The 21,867-nt window shown below is 45.5% G+C and overlaps 1 protein-coding gene and 1 non-coding gene across 2 annotated transcripts in view; one reads left to right on the top strand and one right to left on the bottom strand.

Annotated features, from left to right (window-relative positions):
• PPEF1 (protein phosphatase with EF-hand domain 1) overlaps positions 1-4,511 on the bottom strand; it is a 34,997-nt gene extending 30,486 nt beyond the window's left edge. Inside the window, exon 1 of the mRNA XM_054384788.1 lies at positions 4,454-4,511. Coding sequence (XP_054240763.1) covers positions 4,454-4,511 — 58 coding nt within the window. The remainder of the gene's footprint in view (positions 1-4,453) is intronic.
• A 12,160-nt stretch (positions 4,512-16,671) lies between these two features.
• TRNAV-UAC (transfer RNA valine (anticodon UAC)) lies at positions 16,672-16,744 on the top strand. Its single transcript has one exon. It is a non-coding gene; the product is annotated as a tRNA-Val (tRNA).
• The last annotated feature ends 5,123 nt before the right edge of the window (positions 16,745-21,867 follow it).

Below are 21,867 nucleotides of genomic sequence, written 5' to 3' on the forward strand. Positions count from 1 at the left end.
TCCCAAACTAGCTGACTTGCTCAGGCTTGTATTCTTAGAAATCCTCCTCATTTCATTGTCCTGAATACCATACTCATGTAAGTCAGCCGTCTTCAGCTGATGGGCAGTGTGTGGGTTCTGGGAAGGTAAGTGCAGTGGGCTGAAATCACCCCCAACTAACTTGGAGAAACTACCCCAAAATAAATTGCCAGACTAGCTCAGAAGGTTCTGGAAGCAAACGAAGCTCTATTTACAAGCCAACTAAAATCTAGAAATATGAAATGCAACGAATATGTACAAAATATACAATATATGTACAATATACAGATACTTACAGTTTTAAAGCAACACAGAAACTCCACAGACCGCCCTGGATGGATCCAGGGGACCTGTTCACCTCCTCCTCCACTCCCTCTCTCCTTCCTGTGACCCCACACAGTACTCAAAACAAAGATACCCCTGGCAAGGCCACAGAAGAGAGAGGAAAGTTGCAGGCAAAAGTGACAGAAGCAGAAAAGAGAAAAAGCTGTTTCTGCCACTACTCTCTCTCTATTAGCAATCCAATGAATTCTATAGACCTTATCACTTCCTCTTGCATCCAATGGTCATTCATTTTACTTTCAGTCTTTGCAGTCAGGAACTAGGCTAATGCTCTACCTTCAAACTGTAACCATAACAAAATGAAGAACAGTTTGGCCTACCAGCAAGATGTATTTCCTTACCAACCTGCAGTAAAAAAGCTTCAAGCTTTGTAAGCTCTAACACGAGCATCATGTAATGACAGAGTTTACAACAGCCTCTCCTAACAGAAAGCTTTTGCCTGCATGGCTGTACCAGCAAGCCAGCAAAACTCAAACCTTAACATTTGTTAACAAAGGAACACCCACCTCAAGAATCCAATGGAACATATCAGAAAACCATTTTAAATTATATGTTGGATATGTACTTCAAAAAGTTGTGTCTGCTATTGTCCCAGTCTGGAAAACTGCTAGAAATGTCAGTGAAGAACAATCACCAAGACTGCAGCTTAGAATGAAGGGCCTCTAAGCCTTAATCACTCCTCAAACAGATACCTTTGCTTGTCTGCTCAGATACCCCTGCTTATCAAGCAGGACATCTTCTCTGGAGACTTTCAAGACCCATCTGGATGCACTCTTGTGTGACCTGTGCTCAATTCTATGGTCCTGCTCCAGCAGGGGAGTTGGACTGGAAGATCTCCAGAGGTCCCTACCAACCTCTAACATCCTGTGAGCCTGTGACATCTGGGGACACAAAGAGGTCCTAGGGTAGGTGCTGTCCTGTGGGGAGATCTCCTCACACCTGTCAAGCAGGAAGCTCTGTGTGAGCAACAGCCACCAGTGAAAGCTGTGCAGGGGGACAGAAGCTCCAGGAGCTGATGCTCACCATGCTGCTACCCTTGGTACCCACAGGGTAGCAGCCTGAAGAAGCTGGGCCATGAAACATGGTAGTGGCAGGAAGACAAGAGGAAAGGCAGCCAGGCATGCCCTCAGCATCACAGCTGATCACTGCAGCTCCAATAGACCTGGAGGGAGGGGTGAAAGCAGAAGGCTGGAGGGTATGTTGTGGAGTCTCCCTCTGTGAAGATATTCCAAACCTGCCTGCATGTGTCCCTGTGTGATCTGCCCTAGGTGCTCCTGCTCTGGCAGGGGGGGTTGGACTGGATGATCTTTGGAGGTCCCTTCCAACCCCTAACATTCTGTGATTTCTGAGATATGCTCAGCCTGAAATCACTGTGAGCCCAGGAGAGGAACAGAAGAGCTCTGCTGTCTCACAGAGCTGTGACTGTTGTTTTCAGATCTTTTCCAGAAAGATCAACTAACTTTGAGAAAAGCATTCCTTGGTCCTTGTTAACTGGTTTTTAAAGACCAGCTAGAGAGGAATAAATGCATGTTTCAGATACTTAGGACACGTATAAAATTGGATTTATCTTCTAGAGGAAGACACCACTTACTGTGGAAAAATCAGAACAAAATGCAGCTACTGCCTTGAAGATTGAGCAGCTGAAACTGACAAATTCAATTTAGTCATTTGCTTAAATTATGGTCAGAAGGGGACTCTGTGTTAACATGCTTAGCCCTACAGAACACTAGCAGGGGCAGTCAAGAGGCACTACTTGCATCACTAACAGCAAGATGAAGACAGAGCACAGGGGTATTGGATCCTGCACCTGTCTCAATGCAACCACATCTCCACCACCATATTCTTGCCTGACAACAAAAACCAGAGTAAGCTAGGAGGTGCTCTCAAGAGGTGTCACATTCACTCACTTGAAGTTGAACATAATTCTTTCTGGACTGATCTCTTATATCTTTTTCCCTACCTGTTTTTGATCTGTACTCTCAACAGGATACCAATCAAAACATAGACAGGGCCAGAAATGTCAAGACTTTGCCTCCAGCCCTGCAGCTAACACCTCACTTCAAGGAGTTTCCTAAGGAGCTCAACCCTGAATAGCTCAGCATAGGACACTGAAGAAAGTCTTCAAGCTTCTGATGTTGAAAGAACAAGTCAAAGGAGCTGCAGGTAAAGTTTTCTGATTTGGGTCTTGTCTGGACTAGAAAAGACTCTCATCCTCCAGACATGACATCCAGCCTAGAAAAATCCTCCTGCCTGAAGAAAATGCAATCTTTAAATGACTAAGAACATCTTTTGTACCCTGCATTAACTTTGAGATGTTTCTTGTTTTCTGTCCTTTCTGGAATTCAGCAGCACCACTGATCTGACAGACTGACACATCAGAGCAAGGCTGTCACCAACTTTTCTGTTTAGAAGAGTACCCAAGGGGCAAAGCACAGCCACCAGAACAGAAACTGATTTCCAGCATCAGAACCATTAAACTTTCCATTAAAGCCCCCCTGGGGTGCTTAATGGTCCTGAGCACTTAACACTGGTATCACATAAGACAGATAGATATCAACCACTCTGGTTAATGTTGCAAATCTAACAGAATATTTCCTGTCTCTTTTTTTTGGTTGTTGTTGTTTAATTGCACTTATAACAGCGCTGTTGTTCTCAGGCCTGACTCAGCACATGATTTTTCACACTAGGCTAAACTGCATCTGTTCCAAGAAATTGTTCTCAGCTGCAGAAGGTTTCTACACCACTGAGTACCTGTTAAATTCACATTATTAAGGCATTCAAGGGATGTACAGCCTCAGGCTGCAGATGAAATGCCAGTTCAGCATCATTTGACTACTGCTGAAGTGCAGAAAGAAAACCATCTGGCAGCTGGAGAGGACTGAACACTGACAAACCACACAAAAGCATAAGTCAGCTTTGGGGTAGCAAAGCCTAGCTCTACACCCAGTGTATATTGATGGTTCCAGACCAAGAGGAGTACAGCTCCTCATGTCCATTCCAAACTTCATCACCCTCAAAAATAATCCCAACTAACATGGATTTGAGTCCTTGTAAGGCACATATATGTACAGCACACAAACCCAAAGAGGAACAGCCACTTCTCAGCTGCAAGTAGGCCTCAGATTCCAGATGCTTCCAGTCTATTTCCACTGCTGTGATGAAGCACTGAGGCTGCTTTGAACACAAAGCTGAGGGCTACCATTAAACCAATTAGCCTGGATCCCTGCAGCCATGATGAAGAGCTCCTGCTTCTTAGCAACCAGATCCATGTGACTTGTATCCTGGCTGGGCAGCCAAAAAGAGCCTTCATTTTCAGCCATCTCCCAAACCTGCACACAGTGCCACATAACACACCTCTTGGCCCACCATGCTTTAAGTGACAAACTTTGAAAGAGAACACAAACAATCTGAACAAAGGTCTGAGCCAATCCTGGAACCTACCTGCCTGTACAAAACCTGGTATGTGCATACCAGGGTGTGGGATGATTAAAAGCAGGGGGATGAGGGTTTATTTTTTTAACTGAGCATTTCAGCAGGTATTATGGAGACTTTCAATTGACAGACTCAGTGACTGTCAGGGAGAATTTCAGATCAAGCACTGGGTGTGACAGAAAATTGATTCTGAGGGTCGCTGCAATAGCTCGTTTTAATTATTACATTTGGTTCGTAATCTGGGGAGTTTGGGGCAGTTTTCCCAGGAATCCAGTGCTGTGAAAGGCCATGATGGATTCCTCCCAATACTGTACCCCACAGGCTTTGCCAGGGACAGTTAAGTGCAGACATATCTGAAATGTAGCTTCTGTCCAAGATGCTGTGGATTTGTTCCAATCCCATCTGTAGATGTCAGAGGTGGTCTGCAGTTGCCTTCTAACCTCAGCCAGCATGTAAAAGCTGTGCATTCACACAGACTCACGGAATGGCAGGGGTTGGAAGGGACCTCTGACAATCACACTCTTTTAGAAAGAAGATCATTAAATATAATTTTCTCTGAAGTATTTTAACAACAAGAATTGGGGCAAATGTTACCTTGGGATCATCTTCTGGTGTTAGAGAGAGAACAATCACTGACCTGGAAGACAAAGGCAGCACTCACCATTCTCTGACCTTCTGTCAGCTACAGAACTGCTGCATCCCATGGTTCCAATGCACATCAATCAGTTTTCACTGCTGCTGACACAAAGCCTGCTTCTCTCAGTTCTTAACTTTACACACATTTCCTGTGCTCTTCTTTCAGTGGCGAGGACTGGATCCTTCTGGGGGTCCTGGGTTCCTCCTAGCACTCCTAACAGGGAGAGGATTGAAAGAGAGAGTTAAAATCCAAAGTGTTTGGTAAAATAGAATCTAAAGCAGCTACAGCTCAGAACAAATTGTTGTATAGTATGTCCTACACAAACAAAACCTGATGAAGCATCCTAGGCTTGCATTCAAGACAGATGAACTCAGTAATTAATACAGTTTACTCCTTACATGTTAGCTCCAAGTTCATGTGCCCCAGTGATTTCTTAATCTGATGCTAGCTATTTGAAGCCTTATTACAACACAGGATCACAGGATGCTAGGGGTTGGAAGGGACCTCTGGAAATCATAAAGTTCAATCCCCCTGCCAGAGCAGGACCACATAACCATAGAATCTAGTGCAGGTCACACATGAATGCATCAAGATGGGTCTTGAAAATCTCCAGAGAAGGAGACTCCACAACCTCTCTGGGCAGCCTGTTCCAGTGCTCTGTGAAGTTCCTCCTCATGCTGAGGTAGAACCTCCTGTGCTGCAGTTCATTTCCACTGCACCTTGTCTTATCACAGGCTGCAACTGAACAGAGGCTATCCCTTCCTTCCTGACCCCCAGCTTTCAGATATTTATAAACATTTATTAAATCGCCTCTCAGTCTTCTCCAGACTAAACAGCCTCAGGTCTCTCAGCCTCTCCTCATCAGGCAGTCTCCAGTCTCTTCAGCATCCTGGTAGCCCTCTGTTGGACTCTCTCCAGTAGATCCCTGTCCCTCCTGAACTGGGGAGCCCAAAACTGCATGCAGTATTCCAGGTGAGGTATCACTAAGGCAGAGTAGAGGAGAAGAAAACAGAAGCATGTTACTCTTCATTCTTGTGAGCTGAAAAGCAGAGCTGCAGAAATTTAAGGACTTTAAGTTATAGCTGATACTATTGCTAGAAAAAACACACAAACTCCAGCCCTCCTAACACTGTGTGGTTTTGAAATGGTGCTCTACCACCCCATCTATTGCTTTATCCATCAGTGTCACCACCACTACATCTGCAAGGAGAGACAGTACATAGCAAACTGCTTATCAGATTTCACTTAAGTCAAACATTCAATTTGCTGTTGCATTTCTAACATTCTAAATAAAAGATTTGGTTTAATTAAATAATTGAACAAAGTACATTTTGCAACATGGCCTTTCAGGGTTTCCCACTGTCACTTGCTCAGCTCCTCACTAAATGGTATCATTCACCAATGCACTACACTTCCTAATCAACAAGTTCAGCCTAGTACAGTTCCCCTAAGATACAAACCAGGTTGATTTCTTAGGCACTAGGAAGTCACTGATACTCTTAGAGACTCTGAACTTTGTTTGAAAGATTTCTTACATGATCACAGACTCCTCTCTCCCTGTGTCTCAGGGATACATATTTCTCCCAGCTACTGGCTGATGAAATGGAAAGCTGGGCTTTTGCCAAAGTATTGAAAAAGCTTCAGAGCTACCAGGTAGCCAGGTGAGAATTTGGGAGGCAATGCTGTGTTAATATTCTGGGTACCACAGCACCGATTTACCCTCCAGAGACAATCTGTTGTGTTCAGTAAAAGGCAGGCAGCAATCCAGTTTCGACAAGCTGAGGATTTTTAGACATAACTCCAAGAAATTGCTGCATTTATCTAAGTTCAGCAAAAAGGCAATTTTGTGATGGACAGGCACTGAATCCATCCACTGAAGCACAATAAAATGTCATTGCAACCATGCCAATAGGCAGGCACCAAGATAAATGAGAGTGGCACATGCTGCTCTCTGTCTGGATAGCAGACACTGAAGGTTACACTGCAGCAAGTGCTCAGAAATTTGGGGTTCAGAACCTGAGCTGTCAAGAATTTGGTTTACAAGGAAAATGAGTCAGCATCATTTGATGCAGATGTAATAGCTACTGCCCAAAAGTCAGTCATGCCTCCAAACTGTCAGTCACGTAAAGAGCTGCCTCAGGAAGAATGGAAATCCTGTAAAGATTCATAGCTGACTTTTAATGAAATCAGGCTGTAGCTTCTTTGGGCACAGAGCCACCCTTTAAAACATCCCTCACCTTTTAAAATTACATGAGCTGTGCTACTGGCAGACAAGTGTAAGCTAGGTCAAGCTTGAGGATATGGAAGCCATACAAGTAAGAGCCACTAGACTAACTGCTTGCTTCATTCCATTTGTTTCTCACCTCTGATAAATGAAGAATGAAAGGCTCCTGTCTTTAATTTTGCTGGGACGGACCTTCCACAATTGTGCTATGCCCTCAACATGTTTTTTTTCAATGGCTGTCTCCAGTAATGTGCTTCCTTTCCCTACTTGTCCTGTTCCCAACCATATTTGTGAGCAGGTAGTTATGATCTCCTCCCATACATGTGTTTGGAAAGGTGATGAGACAGGGATAGTTTTCCTCATAAAGATTGGATGGATGGAGCTTCCAGTGACAGGGGCATTCCATTGGGGTCTCCTTGTTATCTGTTTTTAAAAAACATTGTGGCTCACAGACTCTAGAAAGTTCTTTCCTTTGGAAATGAGGACTGCAGAGCTGAGAAATAGATGGTCTAACATGGGGTTCTGATCTATTCAATTCAGTGCATTGCTGAGGGAATGAAGCAGGAAAGACCCGAGAGAGGAAGCCAGACACTAAATCACAACACTCAGGTTAGCATCTGCAGAGGAACAACTTTTCAAAATTGTCTTGTTGCCAGAACTGGGGTTGTCAAAGGTGGGAAACTAGAGATGACCTGAAGATTTCATTAGCTAAAAAGGTCCTCCTGCAGAAAGTTGGATAAAGCAGCCACAGTCAATAAACAGATCACCTGGCTATGGCAATATTGACACCAGCACTGGATTTGGTTTGCCAAGGGGCTGATATATCAGCATAGGAAAAGCAGTAATATGTTTAGGTTTCTGTTATTTCACATCCATTGGACAAAGTGACATTTCCATTAAGTGACTTTCAAGATATTAAATATATATTTTTAAAAGGCTTGTAGTGATAGGATGAGAGGGAATGGCTTTGAGCTTGAGGAGGGCACATTTAGGGAGATTAGGAAGAAATTCTTTTGAGTAAGAGTGGTGAGACTCTGGAACAGTTTGCCCAGGGAGGTCATGGATGCCCCCTTCCTGGGGGTGTTCAAGGCCAGGTTGGATGAGGCCTGGAGCAAGCCAGGATAGTGGAAGGTGGGGTTGGAATCAGATGATCTTGAAGGTCTCTTCCAACCTAACCCATTCTGTTAATCTAAGAAAGGAGAAAGCCTTTATTTCACAGGTAATTTCTCTAGCCTGCTCAGAGAAAGAAGGCTAAGCTCAATATAAACCTGACAGAACAACTTCTAGCAATGGCTGTGTTTGCAGATCTCAGGCTGTATCTTTTTGGGCCAGGAATCAATAAGGAATGGATGTAGTAAGATACTGGGAAGCCAGCAAAGCCTGAAAGAGAATAGGATGAAGACAGAGCAACTCATTAAGGTGGACTCATTCATGAGCAAAAAAAAAAAAAAAAAAAAAAAAAAAAAAAAAAAAAAAAAAAAAAAGTGCACTGCAAAAAGAAATGAAAGCAAGAACTGCAAAGGTGTGAACATACAGAGATTGTTCAAGCAATTGTGAAGTTCAAGAACTGCTGGCAACTTCAAAGAGAATCTGTACAAAAATGATGGGAGAATGCCAGTTCATCTTAATTACAATCAGCAAAGGATACTTTTACACTTCTGTGCAGAAAACAAACAACAAAGCAAGCAGCCTCGGCTTTTTGCATAGCAAGCCTTAGAGGAGGATTTTTTAAAGAAGGGGAGTAACAAATATGAGTGCACAAATGAGGTACAGATCACCTTGAAGTATAAGCAAAGCCATCATATCACTTTCCACAAACATTAAATGCCTCTAGGGGGAGATTACTTCAGGATGCAAGGAGAAAATTAAAACTCCTGAAATAAAGTTGCTAGTAGCAAACTGGACCCAACCAAGTGTAAAAGTCAACACCCACTGTAAGCCAAATCTGAATTATGTACTGTCCTGCACGATCTTACTGACATTCCATTTAATTCTCCTAACTAGAAGGAGGAAATTGGTAAGAGTGAAACTCCACAAAAAATGTATTGAAATCTGAGCCAGTTTAAAAATTCCATTCATGCTTCAGCTGAAATTCGTATTTGTTTTAATGAAGCTTAAGTTAAGCATCCAAACAAGGTTCAAAATTATCATTATAAAAGTATTTTTATATTAAACCAAAGGTACATGAAATACAGTAGTCTCAAAGCTACTTGATCACATCTGTACTTCTAAGTTCTGGATAGCTGATCTAGTCCAGGTCAAACTTTACAGTCTGAAACACTGATTTTCCTCAGGATAAATCATAAGTAGTTCCATATACATCTGTCACTCCCTACACAGACTTAGGATGAAGTCAATTTGCTCTTTAAAAGTGATCTTATCTCTCTCTCTCTCTCTCTCTCTCTCTATATATATATATATATACACACCCCACCCAAAGATATTACCTGGTTTTGTCCTTTCTCCTTCAGGAACACTAAGGCATCTTCTACACAAGTACCTTTAGAAGACTTTTCCTAAGAGAAAGTGGTCTCTTTTTGGAAGCAGTACTGCACAGTGAGGGGTGAAGCTCTGCAGAACAGGTGCTCCAATTCTCTCTGGGGCTCTGGAGCTCTGAAGCTGCAATGTACTTGCTCTCCACCTATTTATATAGCTTCCCGAGAGGAAATTTCTTCAGCAACAGTCAGGGCAGACGCTGCTTTCACTGTCCGGCCTGATGTGAAAGCTGATGGCTGCAGCCATCCAGCTGCTCTGCAGGCATGCTGTTGAACAGCTGGGTTTCCACCATGCCTCCTGAATCTCAGGCAGAGAAAGAGATGGGCTGAAGTTATCCTTTGCATCTGAAGTCACATGATCTCTTCCAAGAGGAATGGCCCTTCTGCTGTGCTGAGGCAATGATTTGCATTTTGGAAGACACAGCAGACTGGGGAAAAAAAAACCACCTAAAAACATAAGGGCTGTCCAGGTATTTGGTTATCTGATGTGAGCAGCATGGTTATGAAAGCCCTTAAGAAAAGGCTGAATTTCCCATGAGATGCTGGATCTGCAAGCCAGTGATCTAGGTGTCATCCAAAACACTCTGTCACACCCAGATCTGACAAGCCTGAGGCAGCCAAGGCTTGCACTCAGAAGCGCTGCACTCAGAAGCGCTGCACTTCATTTCTTCCTGTGCACAAGGACTGGAACTGAGTGGACTCAGTTCATGCTTCGGTGCGTCTGCTCTCCCTCAGACTACTGGAAAGGGATCAGAGCAGCTGAGAGCGCTGCAGTGTTGCTCCCTTGTGTGGCCAGCAAGCTCAGCAAGCTTTGAAATCAAACCCTCATGCCTGGCAGCAAGGCTTGCACCTCTGATCTACCTCCTCACCACGCTGACCACAGACTCTCAGTCACTGCACAGGTGCCTGGGGAAGGGCAGAGCGGCCACACTCAAGGCAATTTATTCCAACCCACTGCTAGCAAACAGCCCCTGAGGGATTTGCTGCTTTAGGCAGTGTATCAACAGCATGGGGGCATGGCAGTTTTGAACACATACACAGTCACACCACTCAAAAATATCAGGTTTCAATAGAAGTCCAGTACTGTAATATCAGCAGCATCACTCATCCTTATCACACCCCCTCTTCCCCCAGTCTGTCCTTCCACACCTCTCCAAAAGCTAGGCACAGCTTGCTGCTGTGCAAAAGGATGGAACTGCAGGGGCCTGTGGGTCCAAAGAGTAGCACAGGTTACAAAGTATGCTGTAGTGGGAGGAAGCTCCATGTGGATGGGCACAGGACAAGAGCCACCATGCCCCTTACTCTGCAGCCTCTCTGTGGGTTGGAATCCCTCTAGGACTGGATAGAGAGCAAAAGATTTCTGAGAACAGACAAATAAAGCAAGATCTTCAACTCTCCTGCCCCAAGGGTCTAATAATGCTGTAACATGATATTTGCAGGAAATTTTTGCCAGCAGTCTGGTGACAGTTCTAAAGGCATCAACCATCACTGTGAAGGACAGAGTGATTAATTGTCTTTTGGGACAGGCAGTTGCATTTACTATGACAGAACAGTGACATTTACTAAGGTACAAAAGATATTTAAAGTGCCAAACCAGCAAAGCAGAAGGCACTATGTGAATGCACTGGTTTGACTGACTGAGCTAGTCCTTGGAGGATTTGGAGGCACAAACTTCCACTTTCAATGCTGTTCCTCTCCTGTGAGATGAGATAGAAAATGGAAAACATATGAAGCATGAAAGTTCTGTACAACCCAGAAGAGTTTTAATGTTTCATTCTGGCAGGAAGCACTTTCCCTGATCAGAGTTACAGCAGCTAATCATTTATGTATGATCACACTGTTCTGCCAAAACACATGCAAACAAAAATACATCACAACCTCTTTCCACTGCACTCTGGGCATACACATCAGTTATGAAACATTTACTGTACCTGATAAATTCACCTATATTGGCATTTGCCAACATCTCTGCATAATTAGAGGCTCTAAGCTTTGTTTCAACAGCAAACAAATCTATCAGAAACATTTCATCCAAGATCTATAAGAGAGATCACACCCTTAACTGTTAAGTTCTGCAAGACAGAGTCTCCACTGCCTGTTTTCTTTTGTTATTTATGGAAGTTGTTTGCCCTCTTCGTGGTCTGACATGACATGATAAGCAACCTGATAAAGTCAGCTCTGCTAGAATGAGCCACCTCTCCAGTTACCTATGGGGATCACAGTAACATGCAACTTGAGGAAACAAATGTGCTTTCCAAATTAACCTTTCCAGTTCAAGCCCAAGAACTGCACCAAAGAAGACAGGGCAAAGAACACACCAGGTCCACCAGCAAGATACTACCCCTTTTCTGTTCAGCAATCATCCATTCTACATACACTTAAGATGTTGAAAAAGGTTTTAGCTTCAACAGCTGCAACAAAGGACAAAAAAGAATCTGACAACGTGTTGTTGAGCAGTCTTGCATGACAAGAGTAAAATCAGTTCTGTTGCTAGCGCAGCAATTGGGACATCCCTTTACAAGCAGCCCTTGCTGATGCAATAGCACATCTTCTGTTTTCCAGATACCTTGGGAACATGAACCTCCTGAGCAAGCCTCCATGAAGGCATTCCACATCCATAATTCAAATTCTGCTTCAGGCCTATTTCTCACAAGCACCCACTACAAAGTGAAGTAACTGATATTTTCCAGAAAGACTCAGGATAATATAGTCCAAATGAATGTGCTCCTTCTGAGCCCTGGCCATGGTTCCCCTCCTCTTACCCTACCAAGCTCAAAGAAGTATTTTTATGTGACCCAACAAAGTATTTAAAGTATTTGCCAGGAGCCAAGTCCATGCTAGAGAGACCTGGATGGCCAGTCACAACAGAAAGACTAAAAAGACTAGAAGAAATTAAGACATAAACAAATATCCAGAAGAATTTGAAACAGTCGAGATGACAGAAACCTGTTCTCACAAATCAGCAGGAGTAGGTTAATTTGGGTGAACAGGAAGAGAGATCTCCCGCTCTGTCTCCCTGACAATTCTGGGTGAGAACAAAAGATATCAAAACTGGCATCCTTGGCAAAAAGAACAGAAAATTAGAAATGGGAAAGGCAGGCAGCTGCAGGGCCTCCCAATTCCTGAAGGCCAAGAAAGTAGATCAGAACATTATGAAAGCATCAGAATACATTCTGTAACAATGAGAACACAGTTTGTGGAAAAGCAAGGTTTTCCGAAGTGCCACTTGAATGCAGATTATTCTGGGAAGCAATGACTAATGACCTCTTTTGCACTACTCTACCTCCCTCACAAGTTAACTTCACCCTCTATGTAGAGCCTATCACCTCTAGGAGATGCTAAACCATGTCTCCAAGCACCACATCTACACAGCTTTTAAATACCTCCAAGGGCTGGTCACTCAAAACACTCACCTGAGCGACCTGGTCCAGCGCTTCGTAAGACTTTTAGTGAAGGGATTTTTCCTTATGCCCAGTCTAAAACTCCCTTGGTGCAACTTAAGGCCATTTCCTCTCCTATTGCTGTTTACTTGGGAGCAGAGACCAACACCAGCCTCACTCCAACCTCCTTTCAGGGTTGTAGAGAGCAATAGTATCTCCCCTCAGCATCCTCATCTATCATCTCTAGGAGATGACAGATACCTGCAGCATTCAGGTTTTGTCAAGACTTAGTAAAATAACATGAAGAAAAGGAAATGGGCACAAGAATTACCTAACAACAGCTGGATCTGGATTTTGCTGGTCTGGTGAACCCCAAGTTGCACAGACAGTGCAAAGCCTACATCCTGAAGCCTCAAGCCTACCAGACTCTCTTTTCCCAAAAAGCACCTCTGGATTAAATCAGATTCTGCAGGTCAAGAGATTCGACTCACACATTAATGATCAGAATATAAAAGGATTTTTTTTTATTTTTTTAAATTGTATTTTTAAAGACTGGGAACTGCCTGTTCTTAAGTACAGCCATCATATACATGATAAGGGTCAGCAAAGTGAGAGAAATAATTTTCTTCACCTTCTGTTCTCATTTTATCCTTATGAGATTGCTTCTGATGACAAAAATACAATATTTTCTACCTTGAAACAGCAAATTTGCTGCTTCAGCAAACTATTATTAATTCCAAGAGTCAAGTCTACTGCAATAGAGCAGCACTCCTATGGAGACAGACTGAGACAGAGTTGGGGCTATTCAGTCTGGAGAAGGGAAGGCTCCAAGGAGACCTTCTGGTGGCATTCCAGTGTCTGAAGGGAGCTACAAGAAAGCTGGGGAGGGACTTTTGAGGGTGTCAGGGAGTGATAGGACTGGGGGGGAATGGAATAAAACTAGAAATGGGGAGATTCAGATTGGATGTTAGGAAGAAATTCTTCCCCATGAGGGTGGTGAGACACTGGCACAGGTTGTCCAGGCAGGTGGTGGAAGCCTCATCCCTGGAGGTTTTTAAGGCCATGCTGGATGTGGTTGTGAGCAACCTGATGTAGTGTGAGGTGTCCCTGCCCATGGCAGGGGGTTTGGAACTGGATGATCCTTGAGGTCCCTTCCAACCCTAAAGATTCTATGATTCTACAATATCTAGCCACAAAAAAAAAAAAATTGCTGTTTTGCTTACAGGCACCACATGCTTCTGAAAGTTTACAAACTTACCTTTTTTCTTCCCAACAGTAGTTTCTGTTTGTAACTTTTAACCACAGTCCTGTAAACACTGTACAAGTGCTTTACTTTGTACTTCCACAAGCCACTCCCTCTGGGATGTGAGGATTTAGTGTGGTGAGGACTGAGGTAATGCAAACAGTACAAAACCCCAGGTAAAACATAATAGACAAAAGAATGCAATGTTGTGTGGTGTCACAGACAACAAAAATGTTCCTGAATTAATGAACACCTGCTGAAGTCAGGCACAGAAGTGATGAGAAACAGATGTGCTGCTCTGTACCCTCACAAAGAGCCATCTTCTTCAGTAAATATATCATGAATCCACAGTCTAGGTAATCCTCGTTACTGCTGCTGGGAGCAGAGGGTGAGCAGACAGTACAAGCAGCTCAGGCAGCTACCCTTTAGCAAAGACACCCACAAACACTTAGGCCTTCTCCTGCTACATTCACATAGAATCATGGGGGTTGGAAAAGACTTTAAAATCATCAAGTCCATCTGTTAACCTCAACACTACCTGCTGCTAAACCATGTCTCTAAGCACCACATTTACACATCTTTTAAATACCTCCAAGGGCTGGTCACTCAAAACACTTGCCTGAGCAGCCTGTTCCAGCACTTAATAAGACTTTTAGTGAAGAAATTTTTCCTTAGGTCCAGTCTAAACCTCCCTTGGTGCAACTTAAGGCCATTTCCTCTCATCCTATTGCTGGTTACTTGGGAGAAGAGACCAACATCAGCCTCACTCCAACCTCCTTTTGGGGAATTAGAGACTAATAGTATCTCCCCTCTGCATGCTCTTCACCAGGAGGAGCAAGCCCAGTTCCCTCACCCACTCATAAGACTTTTTCTCTAGTACCTTCATCAGCTTCATTGCTCTTCCCTGGACATGCTCCAGCAACTTAACATGCCTTCTGTAGTGAGGGGCCCAAAATTCAACACAGTAGTTGAGCTGCAGTCTCACCAGTGCTGAGTACAGGGGAACAATCACTTACCTAGTCCTGATGCCATGCTATTTCTAATACAAACCAGGATACTGCTAACCTTCCTGGCCACCTGAGCACACTGCTGGTTCATGTTCAGCTGGCTGTCGACCAAATACCTCCATCTCCTTTTCCCCAAGCCTGCAGCATTGTATGGTCTTGTGGAACCTCATACCCATGTCCTTGGCCCATCACTCCAGCCTGTCCAGACCCCTCTGTTGAGCATCTCCACCCTCAGGCAGATCAAAACTGCTGCCTAACTTGGTGTTGTCTGCAAATTTACTGAGGGATTTACACTCAATCATTCACATCACAGAATCACAGAATCAGCCAGGTTGGAGGAGACCTCCAAGATCACCAAGTCTAACCAATCACCCAACCCTAACTAATCAACTAGACCATGGCAGTGAGTGCCTCATCCAGTCCCTTTTTAAACACCTCCAGGGACGTCAACCCCACCACTTCCGTGGGTAGCCCATTCCAAATGGCAATCTCTGTAAAGAACTTCCTAAGATCAAGACTAAACTTCCCCCTGCACAGCTTAAGACAGTGACATTAAAAAGAACAAGTCTCGATGCTGAGCCCTGGGAAACACCGCTTGTAACAAACCTTTCGTGTTGTTGTTTCCTACAAAACTCCACTTGGGAAGCACCAGCACTCGCAACCTCACAGGCTGAGCTGCTCGCTACCGAACCCCAGCCTGGGGCCTCCGGGTTGAGACGGTGATAGCGAGAGCGGAGAGCCCCCTGCTGGCGGCGTGGCGCCGCAGCGGGAGCTACCCCGGCTGCTGCCGGCCCGCCGCGCAGGCACACACCGGCTTCATAGGGATGGGGAAAAAGTCGGCGCTCAGCGCTTCTGCCCTTTTGTAAAGGAAAATCCTCCATCCGCTCCAGCTTTCGCGCCTCAGTCTAAAAACTCTCATTAGTGTGTGTCCCATAGTGTATCTGAAAGGACAGATCTTAACTTTGCACCACACAACGGCTCCCCAAATTTCAGGCTCTGCCCCTCTCTCCGCACGCTGTTTTAAACACTGTCCCCTGTACCGAGGAAATCACCCACACCTTCCTCCCCTGCTGGAAAAGAGCCGAAATACTCCACAGTAAGCAGTGGAACGCCTTCCCGCGACCGATTTACACAGAATCCACGCAGCCAGATTCCCGCGGAGCTGCAGCGCTGTTGCTGTACCTCTTACGGAGCTCAGCCTTCCCCATGCTTCCGTCAGCCTGCTGAGTACCGAGACGGAGTGCACCAACCCAACGACCTCTGCTCTCCTCTCACCTGGGAGAAGAGAGCAGCAGAGCAAACCGACGAGCAGAAGGACGTACAGGAAGGGTTCGCCTGGCATTTCCGAAGCAGGGCTAAGAAGCAATGACGTTAGGGGTGCACAGGCTGAAAGCAAAGACATCAGATAGATACACGGGAAAGGAGTACTCCCAGCCCCTGCTACGCATGGCGTAAGGCTGGAAAGGAGCCCTTGCTCTCCAGCCTCATCACTTGCCTCTCAAGGCCGCGTTTGCTGGGACGGACTTGGAGCGAGGCCCTAACACACCTGCATCAAATCACTTGAAACCCTTACCTGTGGTTTTCCCGACAACATCAGCGCTATTAAAGCGATTTACCCCTTGCATCGCTCCTCCGCATCTATCTGAGGGGGCAGAAACGCCTTAAGATGATTTTTAATGACTGCATTTTTAATTAACCAGCAAAACAAAGAAACACGCACACAAAAAAAGCCCCCACGAAAAAGACAAAACCCGGGGGGTCTGCAGCTTCCCTCAGGAGCCCACCCACCGCCTGCCCGCCCGCGCACCGCGCTCGCGGAGGAAGGGCGGGGGGACGGAGGCACCTTATCGTCTGGTCGATAGGAGCACTGCCCCAAGAAACTTCTTGCGTGGCGGTTCCATAGTGTAGTGGTTATCACGTCTGCTTTACACGCAGAAGGTCCTGGGTTCGAGCCCCAGTGGAACCAACGCCGGCTGCTTTCTTTTCCTATCCTGGAGTTCGTTTCCCTGGTATTTCCGTAAAGCTCGAAGTGACTTCGCTTTTTTCCTCCCCGCCCCAAGAAGCGCAACTTCACAAGCACTTGTAAAAAGTGTTGGTTCTGTTTGCGGCGCTGAACCTGGGCGGGGCAAGGGTTAGCTGGAAGCTTAACAACCAACTGTTGCCTCTGCTTTTAATCCTGGCTGATCTATGGGCAGTTGGGGCTTATTTTGTGCCCTCCTCAGGGCCCCTTTTCACAGGTGCAGCTTAGGTCCATCTGCCTTGCTGTAGTGAGAGGCAGATGGGCCCTCTTCCTGTCACAGCTCAGAGGTTTCATTTCTTGGGGCAGGGGGGCTGCACCCCACCTTCTGAGAGATTCCTGTGGTTCACACATAGGTGTCTAAATGTGCATTTCACAAGATCACACTAGCTCACAGGATGTTAGGGGTTGGAAGGGACCTCTGAAGATCATCAAGTCCAACCCCCCTGCCAGAGCAGGACCATAGAATCCAGCACAGGTCACACAGGAATACATCCAGACAGGGCTGGAAAGGCTCCAGAGAAGGAGACTCCACAACCTCTCTGGGCAGCCTGTTCCAGTGCTCTGGGACCCTCACAGTGCAGAAATTCCTCCTCATGTTGAGGTGGAACCTCCTGTGCTGGAGTTTATATCCATTGCCCCTTGTCCTATCCCAGGGTGCAGCTGAGCAGAGGCTGTCCCCTCCCTCTTGATCCCCATCCCTCAGATATTTATAAACATACTTCATGCATTATAATGTGTTATATATATACATATGTTATGTATAAACATATTTCATATGTTCCCCAGCTATGCTAAACCCAGCGTGTGCCAGTCACACATTCCTGCTGAGGCATTGCACGTCGTGTGTGTGTGTTCAGCTCCCAGACACACAGATCTGCCCTGATTTACCCCATCTGGCACTCTGACTTTGAGAGGAGCATGCAATTGCTAGGTGGTTACACTTCTCTCTCACAGAGGACTGCTTTTGCCTCCTGCTTCCCTTCTGAGGGCACAGGTGCACAGTGCTGGTTGGTCAGGTGCCAAACACGTGTGTGTGTTTTGAGAGCTGTGAGAAAAGACCAGCACCAGCCTCATTACAGTCTCCTTTCAGGTAGTTGTAGACAGCCAGGAGGTCTCCCCTCAGCCTCCTCTCTTTCACACTAACCATCCCCAGTTCTTTCAGTTGCTTTCCATCAGATTTGTTCTCCAGGCCCTTCCCAGCTTCCTTGCCCTCCTCTGCCCTGGCTCCAGCACCTCCACACCTCTCTTGGATTGAGGTGTCCAAAACTGGACACAATACTTGAGGTGTGGCCTCCCCAGAGCTGAGTGCCAGGGGACAATCCCCTCCCTGCTCCTGCTGGACACAGCATTGCTGATCCCAGCCAGGATGCCTTTGGCTTTCTTGGCCACCTGGGCACACTGCTGGCTCCTCTTCAGCTGCTTGGCCATGAGCACCCCCAGGTCCCTTTCTGCCAGGCATCTTTCCAGCCACACTGCCCCAAGCTTGCAGCATTGCTTGGGGTTGTTGTGCCCCAAGTGCAGGACCTGGCACTTGGCTTTGTAGAAGCTCCTCCTGTTAACACTGACCATGGATCCAATCTATCCAATTCCTTCTGTAGAGCCTCCCTACCCCCTGAAGATCAACACTGCCACCCAGCTTGGGTGGAGGCTCTGAAATGCATAGTTGCTATACAGAGACTTTAATTTCAAGGCTCTTCCACTCTCTGTGTGAACTAGTTTTGTTTTTCTCATGCTACAGATTTATATTTAAACAAAAGCTGATTGATTTATTGATTGATTGATTGATTGATTGATTGATTGATTTTCCTGTGGGGAAGGAGAAGAGCCACCAGTCTTGAGAGTGTCCTTTTGGGTAAAATATTCTTTGGGTGATAGCTGTGCTGTTTTTGAACACCACACCTGAGCTATTGCATTTCTTGTACAAAATCAAGACCTGTTTGAAGGGTGGAGCTGATCATAAACCTGATTTTAAACTACTTGAGGTGATAGGGGAGAGATTGGTTTCACTTTTTAAAAAGGCAGGAGATGATTTCTCTCTGAGTGGGCAGCTCTGCCTCCCAGTGACCTGTGCTTAGGAGACCACAAGGTGAGAGGCTGAAGCCCTGGGCTGTTTTTTTCCAAGAGATATGTGGATGAAGGGATTTAGGGATTTTTAAGATGGGATTTTCAAGACCATGAGATTTAAATACCAAGCACTCATCAATGCAAAGAGGGGAGAGATAACCAAGTGTCTTCAGCAGCTCTGGAAATCTTTGTCTCTGTGGCAGCTCATTTTAAACTGGATGACAGAGAGAGGGAGAGAGACCCTTGCCTGGGTACTTTGTAGGCCTGGAGCAAGATGCCAAACTGTGGTGGCACTGTGCCCTGGTAGCCTCAGTAAGTTTGTTCACCCTCTGGCTGGACCTGAGAGGGGTGCTGCATACAGAAGTGGCATGAGGCCTCTAAGAACCTCTGAGAAAAAACTCAGGAGCAGCTCCCTGCCCTTAGGAAAATAACTTCCCTCCTGGTGCATGGCATAAGCTCCCCTGCTTGCTTGCCTTGCCACGCATTGATGCTCCCCCAGTGTTAGGGCTGAGCCACCCCAGCAGGACGGCTGTGTCCATGCAGGGGGCTGCCTGCAATAACTCCCCTGCTCTCTCAGGGTAGATTAAAGTGAGAAAAATGTTGGGTAGAGGAGGTCAAACTGCTTGAGCAAAGCAGTAAGGCTCCTTGGCTGGAGACTTGTCACAGTGTTGTCACCTGCCTTGGCGAACTGGGGATGCATCAGCGCTGGAGTTGTGACTGCAGGTGGATGTTTGTTACCTGACATTCCTTTTGTAGGGCATTCCAAATCTGGGAGTGTCCAAAGGCAGCTGAGGTGAATCCTGCCCAGGGGGCCATTGTATCCTTATTTGTGCAGCGTTTCTTGAATGGCTGTAGACCAGAAGACTAGAGACAGCTTTTCCAGCTTCATTCAGCAGCTGCCTGTGTGATCTCTGCAGTACTTTATCTATTCCTTGTGCATGCAACCCCAAGATCTTCTGACACAAAGAAAGCTGCTTCTGAAGCATTTGCTTTCCAAAAGCTCCATTAAAAAGCCACTGCTAATTGCACATAATTACCAGAGATTGGAGGAACAGGTGCAAGATCCCCTGGACTCACTGGCAGTCTTTGTCTTCAGTCCTTCACAGTAATTTTAAAATCACATGGATGTAGCTCTCTTGGATGTAAACTGGTTGAGAGGATACTACAGGTAGAACTGTTAGCAAAGGCAGGTTTGCTCCTTTTTTTCTGGTGTTGAGATTTTTACACCTCATCAAGTGAACAACTGAAATGTACTATTTCTATTCCATCTACTAATTGCAGTTTTCAGGCTCATGCAATTAGGTGACTTAGAAGAGCAGTGAGGCCAGGGCAGATTTCTACACACAGCTATTATTAGGAAAGGCATTGATAGTGTAGAGGTAAATAACCAGGGGGGAGGATAATTAATACCTACTCCCTACAATGGACAATATATGCTAAAGATCTCAGCATTAGGCAGCTGCATTCCTGTGTGCCTTCTAGGCAGGGCTGCACTTTGCACAATCAAATTCACACTTGGAGTGGCAGTGCCTCAGTACTTTTTACCTTGTAAAAACACACATGGGGCTTGACAGCAGTAATTGTGTGGTTGGTGCTTGATACAGTCATGAGAATGGAGGAGAGTAAGATGCTTAGGCAATGCTTAAGTTAATCTCATACCTTCCCAGCAAGCCAAGCAGCAGCTGAGGAGCTACTCCCAAATGAGGCTGAAAAAGATGCTGTTCAAGATGGGAAGCGTCCTGCTGACTCTTCTTTTCTGGTCCAAAGGTATGCACTTTGCCTCCTGAGAGGCACTTTCAGATGTTGGAGCAAAACTAGGAGAGGGTAGATTCAGATGTCAGGAAGAAGTTGTTCCCCATGAGAGTGGTGAGAGACTGGCAGAGGTTGCCCAGGGAGGTGGTGGAAGCCTCATCCCTGGAGGTTTTTGCAGCCAGGCTGGATGTGGCTGTGAGCAACCTGCTGTGGTGTGAGGTGTCCCTGCCCATGGCAGGGGGATTGGAACTGGATGATTCTTGAGGTCCCTTCCAGCCCTGACAATTGTTTCATCCACACTTCTTTCCTCTGCCAGGGGCTGTGGGGGGTACAGAGCAAGCTCTTCTCTACCTTCTCATGGGAGCGTAATAATGCAGAGAAAGGCAAAATTTTGGAGAAGCTGTGTAATTTATGTGCATGAACAAGCAGAGTTCTTACAGGCTCTATGAATATTCAGTAGTAAAATTGTTTCACCAAATAATTGCAGTGTAAAAAGAAATATATGTAAAAAAATAATTGCCACATAAGTTGTCAGAATAGGAATTTGCAAAGAAAATTGCAGTGCAGCTGAGTGCAGCTGAGTGGATAATAATGCTGAGTGGAAAAATGAGGGACAGGAGGACATGAGAGACTGGTTCATTGATCAAAACTCTTGATTAATCAAAATGATCACTTTCTCTAGCAGCAAGACATTGCTGATGGAGATATGCTTTGGTTTGGAAGGTCTCCTAGGTATGTTGGCCTGGAAATGTCTTCCAAAGGCGCTTCAAGAACAAAAGGCAATCATAAGAAAATGACAAAAGTATTTCTCTGTCTCAAGGCTTTCAGAACGTGGCAAATGGTAGCTGGCAAAGAGGAGCTAGAAGAAGCCAGAAAAAGCAGAGTCACAGTCTCCTTCCATTTGAATTAACCCAGCTGTGGAACAAGGAGATCATTTTCTGGGTTGTGTTTGAGATTTGGGCTCCATGGTGAACCTTAAACAAGGCTGAGGTTGCTCTTGCTCAGTGCTGGGCAGTATCTACCTGCATTAATATGTGGATAGAGACTGTAGGAGAGATCTATCACACAGTCCAGCTTTTTCCCCAGGGATGCTGAATTCTCAGTGGTTTACTTTGTCTATTCCCCCCTCCCTGCCCTATCCTTCTCTGTTTCCATTGAATATTTTGATCCACTAAATTTCATGGCTAGGGAATTTTTCCTCAACTAGCTATGCCTTCATTTCATCCTCTTATGCCTAGCTGTACCCTAATTAA

This window comes from Indicator indicator, chromosome 1 (genome assembly GCF_027791375.1).
Source record: "Indicator indicator isolate 239-I01 chromosome 1, UM_Iind_1.1, whole genome shotgun sequence".
NCBI classification, from domain to species: Eukaryota; Metazoa; Chordata; class Aves; order Piciformes; family Indicatoridae; genus Indicator; species Indicator indicator.